General features: G+C 36.7%; 1 protein-coding gene and 1 long non-coding RNA gene across 5 annotated transcripts; one reads left to right on the top strand and one right to left on the bottom strand.

The window, feature by feature from the left end:
* The first annotated feature begins 1,839 nt into the window (after positions 1-1,839).
* KNAT7 (homeobox knotted-like protein) lies at positions 1,840-9,377 on the top strand. 2 transcript variants are annotated; one of them, XM_086597086.1, is made up of 6 exons: positions 1,840-2,033; positions 2,462-2,794; positions 2,878-2,998; positions 8,454-8,644; positions 8,730-8,861; positions 9,061-9,377. In XM_086597086.1, exons 2-6 carry the CDS (start codon positions 2,468-2,470, stop codon positions 9,199-9,201), a joined length of 912 nt encoding a protein of 303 aa, XP_086453212.1. In that variant the 5' UTR covers positions 1,840-2,033; positions 2,462-2,467; the 3' UTR covers positions 9,202-9,377. The 2 variants fall into 2 exon arrangements, with proteins under 2 accessions (XP_086453212.1, XP_086453211.1); XM_086597085.1 differs by having other exon boundaries at positions 1,870-2,033; positions 2,349-2,794.
* Positions 9,378-14,394: 5,017 nt separating this feature from the next.
* Positions 14,395-18,260, bottom strand: LOC147513801 (uncharacterized). 3 transcript variants are annotated; one of them, XR_015215673.1, is made up of 6 exons: positions 18,138-18,260; positions 17,944-18,030; positions 17,420-17,507; positions 15,524-16,459; positions 15,159-15,360; positions 14,395-14,845 (listed from the first exon to the last, which is right to left on the bottom strand). It is a non-coding gene; the product is annotated as an uncharacterized LOC147513801 (long non-coding RNA). The 3 variants fall into 3 exon arrangements; XR_015215674.1 differs by lacking the exon at positions 17,944-18,030 and having other exon boundaries at positions 18,138-18,240; XR_015215675.1 differs by lacking the exons at positions 17,420-17,507; positions 17,944-18,030; positions 18,138-18,260 and adding an exon at positions 16,620-16,956.
* Positions 18,261-18,533: the final 273 nt, after the last annotated feature.

Raw genomic sequence — 18,533 nt, 5'->3', positions numbered from 1 at the left:
AGTTTTCCTAATCTTTATTGCCTTCCAAAAAACTGACGTGGCCTGGGTTTTAAAACTATGCAGGGTGGCTCAGCCCAATTACATGAATATTTAAAGTCTACGTCCTAAATTACCAGCTTAGATTCAACCAGGCTTTGCATAGCCCACTGACCAGTGACCAGCCCCATCCCTCCCCCTTCCTGGGCTGGGCCAGTTCCATCCTCATCCTCGAATCCGAAAATTCTCAAATTGGGTAGAAAATCCCAAGGGTGTAGGAGTTGAAAACGACAAGTCGATTTTAAAAGAAAAATAAAAGATTGGGGGGACCAAAATACCACCCAACGCAGTTAGATAACGACAAGACTACAGCTGTGAAAGTATGCGCCACCACCCGCCCCCAAATGCTCCATTTTGCAGGATATCTCGTCGTCCCCGGTCCCACTTAGACTCTATCGACTCGGCTCCATCTAAGTCAGGCTTCGCTCGGCTAAACTCCGAACAGGATTGGCTGTTCTCCGGATTATTAACAATGGGTGCGACACATTCTTTACACCCTGGTACGCAAGACTGTTCTCCAAAGTCACTTCTCTAGAACGTTATTTGTTTTTGTTATTCGAGGAGAATCTTGATATTTAATTGACGATACTAATCCCTAGCCAATGCTTTTGGCTTGCTTTGGTCATGAAGTTCTCTTAATAGGCTAGCGCGACATGTATCCTCACATAAGTTGTTTTTGTTGGCTGATAGAGTGACAACAATCATAGTTTTCGTTCCTTTAAATTTTAGTTACCAAAACTCTTACCAATACTTTTAAATTTTATTAATTCTTGTTGAGTTAATTTTTAAATTTGGCAATGGAAAAGCATTGATGATTTTACGAATTTACAGTGGCCTTGATATGAATGGACTGCATTGACTCTGCAGACAAATATTAAAAGCACCTGTATTGTACTATATAGACAAAATCAAAAGCAGCAGACCCGATCCCATTTCAATCAATCTACAGTATAGACTAGATTGTACTTTGAATCAGCTGCTGCCAGTCCATCCTTCTTGATGCGATACATCAGATGAAATGTTTATGTTTTGGCCTGATGGGACACACCGTTGCCCTGGAAATACCCACATGACGGTTCCACAGTTGCAACAGCCTAGAATCTTATTCATGTCTTGAAATTTTCTTGTATGAAAAACAAAAAGCAGAAATGGTCTGAACTTTGAACCCTCAAGCATGTTGCATGTTTCTTGACTAGCTTCATCGTCAGTTAAGAAGATATATATTGTCACTTGTCACTTTGTCAGGACGCATATTCCATGATTATCGAAAAAAAAAAAAGGACGCATATTCCATACATTGATAGTGTCAGCACTCAGCACATTGTATATCCCGCATGTTGAAATTTGAATGGTCAAATTTGAAGTAGGCATATTGCAATTTTGAACTCTCATTCTATGAGAGACAGTCAGTATCCTCGCAACTGATAGATCAATTATACTGATGATTAAAAAAAAGGATCAATTTTGAAGACACTATATCAAACAGTTAGAAAACCTATAAGGTATAGTAACAGAGTAACTGGAAGATCAGTTCATCCAGTTGGTTCAACATCAATATGCTTCTTTTACTAATTGGGCCCCAAAATTGGTGGGCACGAAGTGCTTTGCATGCACGCCACCTTTGCTGGTACAACAAAGTTGGTAGATAGTCATTTAAGGTCTAACAACAAGCACCTCACAATTTCATATCTTCTAAAAAATCTGAAAAATCAAAAGCAAACGCCAGCCATAGAGTGACAGCCCAACCTACAGCCGACTCCCTTAAATAAACATAAAAAACCAATTAAAAATTCAAAAATAAATAAAGAAAGCAAACAAGAAAAAATAAAAAACAGACCAACCTCTTTTGCAAGCTATCCAAGGCTAATGAATGAACCTATAACAAATCCAAAACCTACAGCCTAGGTTAGGTTCTGAGAATTTTTCAGGTTTAAAGAAACAATACAACGTACAGAGAGAGGGAAATATCAGAAAAGCAAAAGCAATCAATTCCAAAGGTACCCATATGTCAGCTTCTTCTTTCATAATGACATGCTATGTTTCTTTGTTTCATTAATAGATAGTGTCACAGACACATATTTCACTCTCAAAGAAACTAGCATGAGTCAAATATTTGATCCCCCATCATGGCGTTGTTTGTTTCTTTCCATGTAGTATCTGTGTTTTGAGGTGAAGAGGTGCAGAAAGTTGTGTGTCTCGGATCCCAATATACTGCTTTTACACCAATACGAAACTTTATTTTCTTTACTTTTTCCCTTCATACATGGCCATGCTGATGAAGTAGGGTTGTTTTGTGTTATTGTGTATGCCAGGTCTCTGGTGTTGTGGTCCTCAAACTATATACCTACTGTACCACAGTTTCATTTCACTTTCAAACATCTCTTTACCTTTCTCTTTGATGTTCATAGAGTGATTGGTTTTTCAGTGAAGAATGCAAGAACAAGGTTTGGGTCTGTTAGCTGGTGGAAGTGGGGGTGGTATCGGAGGTTTTAATGGATTAAATGAAGAAGCATCGATGTCGATATCAGGTGAAGATCATAGACAACTCAAGTCTGAAATTGCTACACACCCTCTTTATGAACAACTACTATCAGCTCATATAGGGTGTCTTAGAGTTGCTACACCAATAGATCAATTACCACTTATTGATGCTCAACTTGCTCAATCTCATCATCTTCTTCGGTTTTACGCTTCGCAACACCACCACCAACAGCATGTTCTTTCTCCTCATGAGAAGCAAGATCTTGACAATTTCTTGGTAATTATAACTCGTTTTTTTTTTAATCAAATGGCGGGATGATCCATGTTATTGATATTTATTTATTTTAATGTTCTTAAAAGGCACAATATATGTTGGTATTATGTTCTTTTAAAGAACAACTCCAACAACATGTTAGAGTTCATGCTGTGGAAGCTGTCATGGGTTGTAGAGAAATTGAACAGTCTTTTCAAGCTCTAACTGGTACATTTCTTCTCTCTCCGCGCCACTTTTAATTACTTCTATTCCCTTGTATACAATTTGTTCTTCCTCTTAGATATTAAGATGATTACAATGCTAACTGGAATGTTATTAAATGTGTGGCTGCTAATTTGTTCTTTCATCTTTGTTCATATTATTGGATTAGTTTGGTGGGTGGAAAGATATTGTGTTATTTTTTGGTGCTGGTGGCCTGGTGTAAAAATTTGAGAGGTGGGTGAAGTGGGATCCACCAAATGATATTAGTTTAAGTTTATAATTAGGAGAGATTAGTTAATTAGGTGATGAAGGAAACAGAGAATGACATGGACACGTAGTGGGTAAGGATTGAAATCGAATATTGTTTTCTAGAATGAAATGATTTGCAGTTAAGATTAGGATAAGATTAATTATTTGGCGGATGGTTTTAGGGTTTAAAATTCTGGATTTTGGGAGATTTGTAAAAATGGCAGGATCTTTATCTTGAAAGATTTAATAACTTAATGGGGACAAGGACCTCTGTCTAGACTCTAGACTCTAGACTCTAGAATAGTATATTAGGGTGGTTTTGGTTATGTGATAAATAAATGAAGCTAAACTAAGAAATTCTGAAATACTTAATCAAATAATATTATTAACAAAATAAAATAAAATGCGTATTGGAGGTAATTTCCACTTAATGACCATTACATTAGGCAGTTAATATATCCTAAGAAAAAAAAAAAAAAAAAAAACGTTTATATATCCTAAGCAAAGATGACAGTGAAAATCAATATTTTCAACAGATCAATCTTTTTAAATCTTTAGGCATCAGTAAAAAATATAATAATTTAGTAGGGCCAATCGTTTTCTGTGATCCATCTCTTCTAACTTGTATAAAGTTTTATCTCATCCCAACTTTGTTCCCATCCATACATAAATTTAATGTTTACACTACTTTTGCATTTAGTTGGCCTTCCTTTCGCCATTGCATCCCATGGTGGTGTTGTAAGTCAGTTGTTTACATATTTTCCATTGGACTGCATAAAGTTTAAATATGCATCTGATTTACATATGAAATTTTGGAGGAAACCAAAGTTAAATGTTAAATATAGTTATAACATTAAAGAACCGGGCAAGAAGATGAGAAAGCGAAAATGACAATATCTCAAATGGTTTTTCAAGACGCTCGAACAAAAGAACTTTTTAGGAATTTCTTTGACACCGTTTAGGTCTTTGCCCTTCAGGAAATGTAATCTTCTATATATCCAAATGAAATGTGTCAGACAACTTAACCTATACTACCTACACTACAAAGCATGAATTGAGTTCTAGGAGAACTTACCACAAAATGGTTTTAACAAAACCCAATAGCTAATTTATTATCTATCATTACAAAGTTATCTGTTTTGGCGCAATTAATATTGTTACAATCTGATAAGCTACCAAACACAGCAAAATGTTTTCATTACCTTTTTTTCATCCTAAAAACAAGCAAAGAACAACTATATGGCCAAGATTTAAATACTATTTATTGTAAAATTACAACAATAAATGTTGTCTTGATTTATGTTGTCGATAAGGTGTTTGGTATCTAATTTTTGGTTATATTTATTTAATTTTAACTCTTTGGCTCCGCTTGTTTGCTCCAAAAAAGAGGGAACATCTTTAATTTTATAAAGTTTCCCCCGCTTTCCATATTACAGGTGCTTGGTTGTGTGATTTGGTGAACCTGTATGAAATTTGACAAAAAAAAAAGAAAAAAAGAAAAGACAAAAAAAAGACTAAAATTTTCCCATTTTAAAGTCATGACAAAACCTTACCGTATGGAATAACCTTGGAAACTAGCAACTTGTACTATCCAAGTGTAGTATTTTTGGGCGCTGCACTGCAAAATGCACCAATACATCAACTCCTACTTGGGTTCCTAGAGCTCATAAGAATCCTAATACTACTATTACTAATGTTAGGAATGTGGTACTGTTACAAGGTAATAGGAACTTGTCCAAGAGAAGAAACGCTGAAGTTTAGAGCACTAGTTTGAGTGAAAATGATGTGGCATACACCCCTCCACCAAATGCAGCAGCAGGAGACACTAGGAATACTCCCAATCATAGCACTGCCATGGTGAACATACTTACATACCAACACAAGGCAATGGTACTCAAAGTGTGCAACATGCACACAAATCTGACGGTGTTATCACTAGTACTCATGGTATTGTTGAATTACCTCCCATAAACCAAATACTCCGATACCATGTTAAATTGTCAATTTTTTTATTAATATATTAGAGTAGGCTCAGGAGCACTTATATATATATATATATATATATATATATATATATATATATATATGTCGATCAACATGTATTACGGCAGTGACTCAAATGAGATTGGCAATAGTGAGTGTGGGAAGAGCGTTTGGTGTTGTAGCTAGCCAGTCAAACTAGTGGAGCATCAAATGTTATAGTTGTTGCTACTAGGTCTGAAAGGAATGTAGTGTCAGAGCCAATGGTCACAACTTCAACAGAGATTGTGTCATTCTTGAACTAGTGAATATTTCAAATGGGCAGCTATCTCTCATTAGAAATGTGGAAATCACTTCTCCTAGTTGAGGTTTAAGCACTAAACCACGTCCAATTTGTTAGAATTCTCCTTTGTGTATTTCAAACTACTTGTGTATACAAAGTGGAGAAGTAGAACAATGAATGTTTCCTCCTACTTTATGTTTGTGTGATAGTCTCACATTGGTAAACTACCACTAACTTTGTCGGGTTCGAGCTTGAGCTTGAGTTTCTCATGTGTGATATGTTAGTGGGCTTAGCCAATTCCTAAAACTAGTTTTGTTTCTTGAGCAAGTTTTGAATTACTTATTATAGTAGGTTTCTAATATTGTATTAGAAACAAAAACAAACCTTTGATCTCTATATAAATAGGACTCATGTCCAGGTCTAAAGACTTAATGAAGAAACCCAAAAATATTTTCTTTCTCTTCTCTAGCCACCAAAGAGAGTTGTGTTGCTGTTCTAAAGAGTAGCATATTGAAGTATATCTTAGTCTACTTCGGTCATTGAATCTTGTGAGAGAGATGCATGTGAAGCCTTGACACCATCTGAAAAGGCGAAATCTCTTCTTAAGGACAGCGTATTCACTCGCCTTGACAATCCGTTCTTCCTCTGTCCTTTTGTTTTCTATTCGATTATCTAACCATGTTTACAACACAGTTGTGGTGAACACAAGAGTTAATAAAGGGGTATGTATATGCTCCACTCGATTAGAAATGCGCAAAACAATCATATGTTGCATGATTTGAATCATTATTGTGAAGAAGATGATATATTTGATGAGGAGGCCGGAAGAACTTTTTAAAGATGGGTTGCCTAAGTGTACATCAAGGTTTGCAGTGCCTTTGGAGGTTCAAAACCCATGGACAATTGTGAAGCCAAATAATAGCAAAAATGATCCAAGAGCGTTCTTCAGGAGAGATAGAACATAGCCGGCCTTGTTATGATAAAGAAGGTAAAGTCACTAATAAAAAAAAAAGATGGGGAATCTTGAGAATCGGACTACACCAAAGAGTTTTGAGATGATACTCGATCTGCGACTCACTTATTTGTGTTGTGTTTGCGAGTGTTTCTTATGCGATTGTGAGAAAGCGCAGAATCATCTTAGGAAGCATCATCCTAAGATAGTGAAACAAATCGTGACTAGAAAGTAGGAGAATCTTATCTCTATTTTCTTGAGGTCCCATTGTGGTACATGTCGTGAATAATCTCTTGTTTGTTAGGATTGAAGCCTGTTAATCTTGTAGTGATATGTATCTTGTTGGTTGAAGCTTTAACAATGGTTAAACATCAATTAAGTTTAAGTTGAAAGGAATAATATTCAATAACAACCAACCTACAATTAAGGCTAGCATGCCTTTATATAATAAACCTCATTCCTAGTTAACCCATACAATTATTCCCTAGTTAAAATATAACTAATAACTATAACTAAATTATAAACTTCAATTCCATGCTCATGCATCATGTAGTCTTTGTGTACCTCCCTCTATTGATCTAGTAAGGTTTAACGTTTGCAATAAAACAGGTGGGGTCTGCCTTAACCACAACAACCATTCCCTAACATTAATACCCACCGTCCCCACCTTACGTCCCTACAATTCAACAGATCTCAAGTTTCATCTTCTCCACCTACCAAGCACTTCTTAATTTGTGGAACATTTTTGTTTTGTAAAATCTTGCAAAAAAAAAGAGTTCCCAAAACAGAAATTTAGAAATTTTCATCGAACTCCATGATACCAAGCGGAGCTTTTATCTCCTCGAAACGCCGCAGGTTCTCTTTTTTATTTGTTTGTTGGTTTCACCTGTTTGAATTGATTCTCTTCAACTCAATTAGAGAATACACAAAAGCAAGTTATATGTGCTCAATGAGAAATATTGTTATATGGTTGTGCACCTCTTCTCTTAGAGAATGCACGTGAACAGTTAACCTTTCAACGGTTATAGATGTTTCCTTTTATGTGGGAGGTTGCGGGTATAAAACTCCTTAGCATAGCCTGTAGCACTTTTTGCTCATGTAATTATTTACTTTTCTCAATAGGGATGGTTCCAACTTCCAAGAGCCTCTAGGCTTCATTTTTAGAGCCAATCATAAACGCTGATTTGATAAGCAATTACCCCTTCAGGGCTGGTGATGATAGTTGCCTTTGGGCTAGATGGTGTGGGTTCTTAGGGCGGGCCATGGCTTGTGCTAAAAGCTCCCCTGGTTGGTTTCTCTGGCGCCAATTATGGCTCCATGATCAGTTACCCCATGGAGCTGCAGATTTTGGGCCAAGTGGATGGTGGCCTAGTTTCTTAGGCTGAGTCCAATGGCTCTCTATCTCTTTAAAAGTATAGCTGAAGTCAACAGATTTTACTCTCTATCATTAATTTTCTCTGTATATATAGAGAGTAAAATCCTTTGTATATATAGAGAGTAAAATAAAAGGATAGAAAGTAAAATCTTTTGTATTAATGATACAGAGGAAATTAATGATAGAGAGTAAAATCTGTTGATTTTAACTGTACTTTTAAGGGGATAGGGAGCCATTGGACTTAGCCTTAGAATGACCAAAAGTGAGTCTAACTTTGTAGAGGTGATAACTCACGTGTTAAGTGTGGGCAGCGACGAGTGAAATTTCATTCTTTAAAATCAGGTTGCTTGGGTTCTAAGCAACAACCTAGAATGTATAATTGTATAAACTATCTATACCTCAGGCTATATTATTGGAAAAGATCAGGCTATATTATTGGAAAAGATAGGGAGGATTACGGATAGAGGGAGGGGGGAGACCTCTAAATTACGTTTTGCATTCTTACTCTACGCATGTATGATAGTGTGATACAGTGGTATCATGTCCAACACTGAAATGTACAGAGGAAGGATAAAAGTTGATTTTCTAGAACAACTTCTAATGACATTCTCGTTGTTTTCAGGACTAAGTCTCAGCGAGGGAACTGGCGCAACCATGTCGGACGATGAAGACGAATTACAGATGGATTTGGCTTTGGATCAATCTGGTGGGGATGGGAACGACATGATGGGATTTGGACCATTGCTTCCTACAGAATCTGAAAGGTCTCTTATGGAAAGAGTTAGACAAGAATTAAAGATTGAACTTAAACAGGTATCTTAATTGAATAATCATGTATCTTGATTTAAAGTAAAATGTTATATCATTAGCTAAGTATTAGTGTTGCCAAATGTTGTAGGGATTTCGATCGAGAATTGAAGATGTAAGGGAGGAGATACTGAGAAAGAGGAGAGCCGGTAAATTGCCTGGTGACACAACATCAGTGTTGAAAAATTGGTGGCAGCAACACTCCAAGTGGCCCTATCCAACTGTAAGTTCTTAAAAGTGGATTACGTACTTTCGGTGTTGTTTACAAATTGCAATGAACTCCCTTACATATTCCGTTCTGTGTCTGATAAGTTGTATCCGGCACACTTCATGGGCTTTATCGGGCCTATAGTGAGTTCATGATCATGATGTTCATTGATTAAAAAACACAAATTAATAATATGGTTTTGATGTTTCGGCAGGAAGATGACAAGGCAAAACTTGTGGAAGAGACAGGCCTGCAGCTTAAACAAATTAACAATTGGTTCATCAATCAAAGAAAGCGTAATTGGCACAGCAATTCTCAATCAATGACAGCTTTGAAGTCCAAGCGCAAGCGTTAGATCATTTCACCATTTATGTTTTAACTGATCCAGAAATTATAAATCAGCTCGTAGTTGTTATTGTAGCTTAGGGAGAGTGGCGTTTAACCAATATATTGACATCATTATAGACTCGCTACATATATTGAGAGGTTTTAATCAAATGTAGAATGTGAAATGCATGTAGCTTTATCTAATTTGTTCGTCTCTTCGTTCCTTGATTTTTTGTTAGTAGAGGCTGTAGAGCAATCTTCTTGATTGATCCTTTCGTTCTACTTCGGAGTTCTTTTCTGGGCCTGTCATATACTTCAGTTTAAGATCTTGGAAGTTCTTTTATGGGCATTTCCTGGGCCTTAGCCCTTATGCAGAACTTAGAAGTTCTTTTCTACTAAATTTAAGTTTTAAGAACTTGGAAGTTCTTTTGTTGATAATGGACTTTTTAATTTTTACGACAAATGGAATACGAAGCCCATGTTTCAAACTCTAAGCCCTCCTTATAGCAGGGGCATTCTTTGTGACTTGTGAGTATTGCAGCATTTTTTTTAAAGCTTGGTAATAATGCGGCATGCAGTCATCACTGAAACTCGAGCTTGATTTGTTGAAGGCTAAACTCAAACTCGTCCACACAAAAATATGAGTCGAGCTTGAGCTTAATTTAAAGCTCATTCTAGATAGCTCGAGTAGCTCGAGCTACTAAGCCCATACGTACTATATAATTTATATTTATACGTCATTTTATATTTTATATCCAACTATAATTTACAATTTATACTAGTTTTAATATTTTATATACATTTTTTTTGAGTTTGAGCTCGAGTTTGAGTTCAAACGAGCATAATTGAACTCGAACTTGAACCTAAGCTCGAGCTCGAAATGTAAAATGAGTCGAGCTATTAGTAGAACTAGACGAGTCGAGCTTGAGTTTCAATATTAAGCTCGAATGCGAGTTCGAACTCGAATATAGCAAAACTCGACATGGATAGCTCAATGAATAGCCCTATTTGTTTGCGCTAGTAACATTTCCTTGAGTTGAAGTGAGTGACTTCCATTAATTTAACATGTGCTGATCTCTACTGATTGAAGATTTGATAACCCATTTCGATAACAAACACAGGCTGAACATTGTGTTTGTAAAATATTGTAAAGGGTTATTTCCTTTCTTATAATGGTTAATTCAAGAATCAGACGTTGAGTAAATGTTTGGGACAAAATGGCCCGTTGAAAGTAGAGATATAAATATTATCCATGGGTACGTGGCTCCATGGGGATCCGATCTTAATGGGGTGGGTATGGGGGGCACTAAATGGGTATGGGGGCGAGTATGCAACTAGTCTGAAGCGGGGATGGGACGGGGACGGAAAAAGAGGACCTCCGACCCCGACCCCAACCCAATTAATATAGTTTTTTTTTTTATACAAGTCAAACACAAGACCGTACGTCCGTACCCCTCTTACACCACTTGACCGAAGCCGCTTTATGCTATATGAAATATATTATTGGTTAGATACTTAGACTTAGATATTATTGAGATGGAATATAGTTTTTGTACTTGCAAATTTAATTTACTACTTAGACTACTATTGTTAAAGTTTATTAGTTTTTATTAAATGATCTAAATCTTTTGACTACAATTAGTTAGTTAGGTGAATATGATGAGTACAAATCATGATTTTTTTTTTTTTTCAAAATTGGTTAATGGGAAATGGGGCGGGTATAATATGGGGATTCAATACCCATACGGGGTGGGGATGGGGGAAATGGGGCGGGTATAGTATGAGGATTCAGTACCCATACGGAGTGGTGATGGGGAATCCCCGACTACTCTCAAGTAGGGATTGGGGCGAGTGTGGGGAATAAAATCGAAGTCGGGAATGGGGTGGGGATGACAAACCCGCCCTTGACCCCCCATTTACATCCCTAGTTGAAAGTGGCATATAAGTTTTAATCTAACTGCGGACGTAGTCCCCACGAAAAGTGGTTTTGAGGAAAATGTTTGTTCTGTTAATACCATTTTCATACTCTCAAGTAGGGATTGGGGCGGGTATGGGGAATAAAATCGAAGTCAGGGATGGGTTGGGGATGACAAACCCGCCCCATTTACATCCCTAGTTGAAAGTGGCAAATAAGTTTTAATCCAACTGTGGACGTAGTCCCCACGAAATAAAGTGGTTTTCAGGAAAATGTTTGTTCTGTTAATATATACCCTTTTCATCCTCTCGATCTCATCTTTCTCTCCCACAACACGTGCATCCTATGACAAGATAACTAAAATCTAAGACATTACACAAAGAGAGTGTTCTTACACAAAGAGAGTGTGGAGTGGGGTCAAAGCAAAGATTGGTATGAGTTTCAGAGTAGCAGACTCTAACAATGAGTGGCATAGTATCTTGCAGACTAGCAGAAAAAGTTCTATGGAAGGTGATATCAGAGGAGCATATATCTGTGCTACCGTAAGTGCTATTTGGGCTGAGAGGAACACTAGAATCTTTCAGAAAAAGTATCGTCCCCCTCAGCTGGTCATGGTGAGAATACTAGAAGATATGAAGCTATACATACAAAGGGTTGTAAAGGATATACCCCACATCGGTGAGAGTCCTTCTTCAAAACCTTGGTATAGATGCAAACTACCATGCAAAGGAACCTATTTATCGCCAATGGCATAAACCCGATCCGGGCCATGTTAAGTTAAACACGGATGGGTCTTTGACTCCTTCGCACCAAGGATTCGGTGGTATTGCAAGAAAAGAAGATGGCCCACGTGCATTTTGCCTACATGGGCTCTAACCCAAAAGAGGTCTATACTTCAACAAAGAGGTCTAATGGCTATTAATGCGGGGGCTAGAGGGGTGTGCGAAACATGGAATTACCAAAGTGCAATGAACTCGACTCTATGATTGCTGTGAGTATAGTTAATGGCTTGACTACATCACCATGGTATTGTCAATATTGTACTATCTATCGAGCAAAAGGAAGAAACTCATAGTAGTGTCAACCATTGCTATAGGGGACCAACAAGGCTCGCAGATTTATTAGCTAAGTGTGTAAAAGACTCTCTCGACTCTTTTGTATTTTATACCCCCTAGATGAACAATTGACTAAAATCATTGAGGAGGATGCAAGAGGAACAATCTATGTAAGATTTTGATTAAGGAATGCAGGTAGGGGTCCGCCTAACCCCATAGCTATCATTCAAAAAAAAAATCTAAGACATTATAGGTTGCCCTCTCGGTACAATATAGAAAACGAATTTTGTCTTCATTAAGCGGTTGGATTAAAATTTTAAGTAATAGTTCCAGGAACACGACACGTGCATCTTATGATAAAATAACTAGAATCTAAGACATTATAAGTAGCCCCCTCATGGCAATATGGAAACCGGTTTTTGTGTTTATTAAGCGGGTAGATTCAAATTTCAAGTAAGAGTTCTAGGAACACGACACAAGCATCATATGACAAGATAACTATAATCTAAAAAATTATAACTTTATAAGTAGCCCTCTCAGGTCAATATATAAAACATAATTTTTGTGTTCATTAAGCGGTTAGATTCAAAATTCAAATAAGAATTCCAGGAACACGACACGTGCATCCTATATATGCTGCTAGAACGGTTGCCTACGTAAAATCACTCCATCCTGGATGGTCTCGTGCAGCCATTAGATCCGCTATCATGACCAATAGTACAGGTATAAATATCATGTCTTCACCATACTATGCATTTTAGGCCTAACTTAATAGAGTGTACAAAAACAAATAAATTCAATCAACAGTCCTATCTGGCTAATCAATTCAAGATATTCTTCTGTAGATCTTGGTGAACTTTAGTTTAGTTAATGATAGACAAGATTTTATGACTGTTAAGGTGCAGCCCTTATCCCCTGCCTAGCTATACAAGAGAATGATGTTAGAAGTATTCTTGTTTCTTAGCAAAAATTTACACTTCCTCACAGTTTGCGCCCCTTCAATAATGTAAATAGAATGAATCTTTTTAGCTTCTCTACCGCTTACTTGCCTTTTGGCATTTCTCTTACACTGGCTCACTTCTCATTTTCTAACATTGCAGCCTGCAAGCTTTATTGGTGGATGTATGTATGTTTTAGTTAGTTCCACTAGAGTTTATTAGTCTCTCTCTTGAAGATAACATTTCATTGTTTATCTTTCGTAGCAACCCCTATGAGGTCTAGAAAGGACGACGAAGACACTGAGTTCGCCTATGGTGGTGGTCTCTTAAACCCAGAGAGAGCTGCTGCTCCAGGTCTAATATATGACATTGATGCCTCAAATTACATTCGGTTCTTGTGTCACAAGGGATATAATCAAACCAGATTAAGAATACTAACACAATATAAGTCCACAAACTGTTCTGCAATGCCTCATGCCCTCATGCACGTGGAGCTGACGTTATCAACTATCCCTCAGTGCAACTAGGTATGCAACTTAATAAACCAAAAGACCTTCCGAAGGACAGTAACCAATGTTGGTCCTGCTCACTCAACCTACAATGCTACCATCAATGCCCCTCCTGGTGTTGAGATCAATGTCAATCCCACAACCCTCGTTTTCACTCGAGCGCTCCAGACAAGAAAGTTCAAAGTGGTGGTCAGCGCGAAAGAAATACATGATTCAAACCTTAGAAAACCTCTATCAGGTTCACTTGTTTGGAGTTCTGGTAGACATGTTATAAAAAGCCCAATTGTCATATACCTCGAGTAGCTATTTATTTTTGGGTCCTATTATTCACCTACTCCAAATTTGTAACTCGTGTGTATATATATATATATATGGCTAAATCTATGGTGCGCCATTACATCTCGGCCACTCATACCAAGGGGTGCGTGTGTATTTAATGGCAAAAGTACTGATCCAAAGGCCCATATTACCTGCGCACCATACGACCTGCGCACTGAAGACATGCTCTATATATACTAGCAAATTGGCACGCGCGTTGCGCCTATTTGTATAATAAGTGCATACCATTCAATCTGTAAATGTGTAAATGAAAATGAAGCTAAATTTGTATTTCTAAATGCACTGTGTCACACAAAATGCTAGCCATATTTTAATTACTTTAATTACTGGGAATCGTTCATGAAGTTCTAATAATAAGAGTCAAATTTGTCAAACTAACAACCAAACTAACTTAATTAGTGAAAAGGCAGGAGGTCAATAAAACAATAATCAAATATAACAACATATTTATCAAGATATACCTCCTTTTCTATCAAGAGAACTAATTTTATTTTTAAAGATTTAGTCCAATAAAAATCTAAGGTAATGCAAAACACAATACACTAACAATTGTTTTGAGGGTAAATAGAGTCACGTTAAGGAGCCATGAATGGGATATGCTCGGATGACTTCCCCAGCGAACCTGAAGCTTTTGAACTTGCCTTGAAACATTGCTGATGGGTTGGGTATATATTGGATATAACAACTTCTGATCCACTAAAAACCATAGATCAACATACTTAGCCCTTATTAAAGCAACATTAGTATGTTGGAAATTGGATAAAAAGGCAGTGTCTCCACCATTGTTTGATCTGACAGCAGAGATTATAATGATGTCTTGCTCACCACCTTGAAATCCGTCAACAGACTTCACCCTTACATCAAAGTCCTCAATGTTTTGGTACATCTTTCCAAATTTCTCTTGAATTGCAGCAACCTGAGCAGCACAGGGATATATTATACCGATGCTAATCTTTTGCTTGGATACTTCCTATGCTATAAAAAAAAGTAACAATGTATAGTATGAAGTCATTAATATCAAAACAACAGGTGAATAACTCATGTATACATGTGGAGAATAATTTAGTACCCTCCTTCGGTCCTAACTCCAACAATGAGCAAAGCAGGGAGGGCAAATGGTAACTATAATGTGTAATTAAAAGAATCATTTAAAATTTTCTTTTGAACCATACAATAGCAAGATATCTTGCAGGGAAAAACAGGAGGGGGTGAGTAAGAGCATATAATACCTTTAAAAAGACTTCGCACAATCATGAGTACAACAGCTACTTCTACCATGTTTTTCCTCCTATGACCAACATCATTAACTTCTTCTCTTCCATTGGAAATACTTATGAATGAGTAGGGACCAAACATAGGACCTGGATGATAATGCTTTTCATAGCGCCGACTTTTAACATTTGGAGCATCCAAGACCTTCTCTTGATAGAACTTCGAATTTGGGAAACAACTTATTTTATGATGCATTCGGTACTACATATCAAGAAGGTGCTTTGGACATTGTTCCCATTGAGCTCAATCTCTCAAATAAACTTCTCAATTCATTCTAACAAACCAATGAAGGAGAAATAAAATAATAATAATAATAACTTACATGAGTGGATTGGTGATGCCATAGTTGTCAACCAGAAAGGCATGAGAAGAGAAGGCAAACAGAGAGAGAACGTCAATTTGGAACTAATTTACAGAACATTGAAGCTCAAGTTAGAAATTCATAATTGGCATTTCTTAAAAGAATGCATATGTATATATAATGTAATTCGCTGAAGAACCAGTATGTACCGAGTACCCAACAAAATTAAAACACATAAATATAAGAACATAATACGTTTGCAGTGACTACATCATTTCAAATTCCAATAATATCTACATAAATAGAGGAAAAGAGTTTTCCCCAACACTTCTGGACACATGCTCTTCCAAGATTCCCAAAATCGTATGAAGTTCAAGGAGGACATCTAATTTTCTGGGGACTGCAGAAGCTTCAGAGCTCTTAATGTTGTATAGTTTTCTTCTTTTTTTCATTTCTTGGTCAAAAGAATGTACAGATCGCATTTGCTCTTTTGATTGGATTGGGATTCTGATTTTTTTTTTTTATTTAGGAGTTTTTTATATGCTCTTTCTGTATTTATAAAGAAATGAATGAAAGATCTGTTCTCCATATAACTTGTCAAGTTTAATAGGACCAAGTCCACCCTAAAAACTTACAATAGCAGAGGCCTAGAAACTTAGAAAGTACCACGTAGAACAAAATACTGAAAACAGAAACCTAATATTATCAAACAAAAACACACAAGTTTTGATAAACAAAAGCATAGCTATAACTATGTCAGGGAAAAACTCCTTGCATTATTTCCCTGTCTTGTTTCAGTGTACCAAATAGAGAAAACATTGGTTTATTCAGAAAAACTATTGGATGGGTAAAGAGAAACGTTCTGCTACTTAGCTTGGATGTTTTGTACACAATTGCAGTCTCTTCCCATTGACAATGGCTAGCTCTCCGCTTCCACAAAAGGACAATTTTCCTAATCTGAAAATGGAGAAAACAATGAGCAAAATTACAAGTCCACTACCAGAATGGATAAAACAATGAGCAAAATACAAGTCCACCATCAAAGTCATAATTCCATCTCTAAATTGGCATTTATGACGATGCAACATTTTTCATTTTGACAATAGGATGGGCTTACCATTTGCGCTAATACTTCATTACGACTTCTCATTGAAGGTATGGCATCTGCTTGAAAGTTTTCTTAAATTATCTCTCGTAAGCACCTTCACTAAGCTCTCTTCAGATTTAATTTCAGCCACGGAGAACCTCTCAACTAAATTGACAATAATACAAGTTTCTATACAACTGAACAAATCTCGTTTAAATGCAACTGGGTAGCACGGTTAAAATGAGATAGTTGACAGCAGCAAAACACTAATGAAGTTCCAGCACAATTAGAAACAAAAATTGGTAGGAAAGCCAAGTGTATAAGATGTCTTTTTTCAACTAAAATTAAGTGCAGCTTCTTATTAACAAAGGTGGTGGAGCGTTGACAGTTATCTATGAAAGAACCCCTAGCCTCCGTTTATATATGCCACTATCTTGTTTAACCATGTGATTATTCCTATCCTGAGCTGCTGAGCTAGATCTTATGGAAAGCCTCCTATGTATGTGGTGATCTTTCTTAACAAATGTATTTACCTCATTTTTCACTAACAAATATTAATAGTCCTCAAGTGACTATAAAGGGAACATTGACAGTTAAGTCGTAAAGAACAGTGTGTGTGTGAGTGTGTGTGTATGTGGCGCAAGTATGTACTTAGACATAGGAAAACTGATGCTTCAATTCAACATGTGAATGCAATAGGCATAGGCAGTAAGTTCATTACCAATTGGAGCTTGCCTTGATGATAGAAGAATATATGAACAAAAATTAAGTCATCAACTCTGACGGCATTTCACTGACATAATTGCAATTAGCATCAAGTTGTTGATTACCGTGCAATAATTCAATATCCAGAGTCCAGATAAGCTTCTCTCAAGAAGGTCTGGGGCATTGATTTTCTTTCAAATCCTTTTCTGCAAGCTGGAAAGAAAAATTATAATTCTTTGAGACTAACATATATAGACATAAACCTAGGGAGATACTTGGCACAGCACTTCGGTATTATAACAATGTTTTATGACCTAAACAACACATATACTTTCATTGTTAAATAGGCTCACTTGCCTCAGGTGAGGTTACCAATTAAAAACTTGCGTCAGGTGAAGTAGATTTAGATGGAAAGTTTTGACATCAACATCAAAAAGGTATAAAGATTATCAATGATTCATGTAGATCTCCTATAAATGCAAAGCAGAGCACACAATTAGATCAAACTTTTTGGGAAGTTATCGATCAATATCATCACATACAGACATATCTTATTTATTTTTTTACTGGTAGATGTTTTTATTAGTATATATTAGCAGTAGAATAGTAGATTCATTACAATTAATATCACCAAACACAGAATTCAAGCCTTTAATGTAAGAAACAACGGAGTTCCGTATAAATTTGTAAAATGCAGCCTTCTCAGGCTCTTAGCCTTCTAGTTGTCTCCCCCAATCTTCTCCAAAAAATAATAATAAAATTAAAAAGATAGAAGAAGAGAATGAATGAGGAGGGCAGCAATGCAAAACAACTTCTTCAAAGCCAATAATATGAAAAACTCACCTCCTTCGCTAAGCTGGCTGAATATTCTAAATGAACATCACTACTTTCGTTGCCTTGACCTTGAGACACTGCCTGTTCTTCCACTGATAAACTTTCAGCATTACTTAAAGAAATTAGAGCCTATTTGCTGACCAACATTTTCTGGCAAACCATCCTGTTACAAAAAGCGATTCAGAGTTACTACACCCTTGTGCTGTCTGAACACAAATAGGCATCCCCTGCATGGAAAGATTTCCAGAAGCACTGGCACTGATTTCAGCAGTATCTACTCCCCCACCACCAACAACAATGCCTCTTGTGGATTTCGATATAATTATCAACCATGTCAATTTCTTTGGAAGAAGCAATATGTTCATCTTTACCACTGTCAACCGTATTCTGGGTGAAATTAGAATC

The sequence above is a fragment of the Coptis chinensis genome, chromosome 3 (assembly GCF_015680905.1).
Source record: "Coptis chinensis isolate HL-2020 chromosome 3, ASM1568090v1, whole genome shotgun sequence".
Taxonomy (NCBI): Eukaryota; Viridiplantae; Streptophyta; class Magnoliopsida; order Ranunculales; family Ranunculaceae; genus Coptis; species Coptis chinensis.
Note: the sequence above shows the minus strand (reverse complement) of the source record. Positions and strands in the feature narration are given on the sequence as shown.

Bases quoted from the DNA above. Each gene is read 5' to 3' on its own strand.
- KNAT7 (XM_086597086.1), top strand. From the start codon at position 2,468: ATGCAAGAACAAGGTTTGGGTCTGTTAGCTGGTGGAAGTGGGGGTGGT. The intron at 2,795-2,877 runs GTAATTATAACT...TGTTCTTAAAAG, and splicing joins AAGATCTTGACAATTTCTTG to GCACAATATATGTTGGTATT. The intron at 8,862-9,060 runs GTAAGTTCTTAA...ATGTTTCGGCAG, and splicing joins CCAAGTGGCCCTATCCAACT to GAAGATGACAAGGCAAAACT.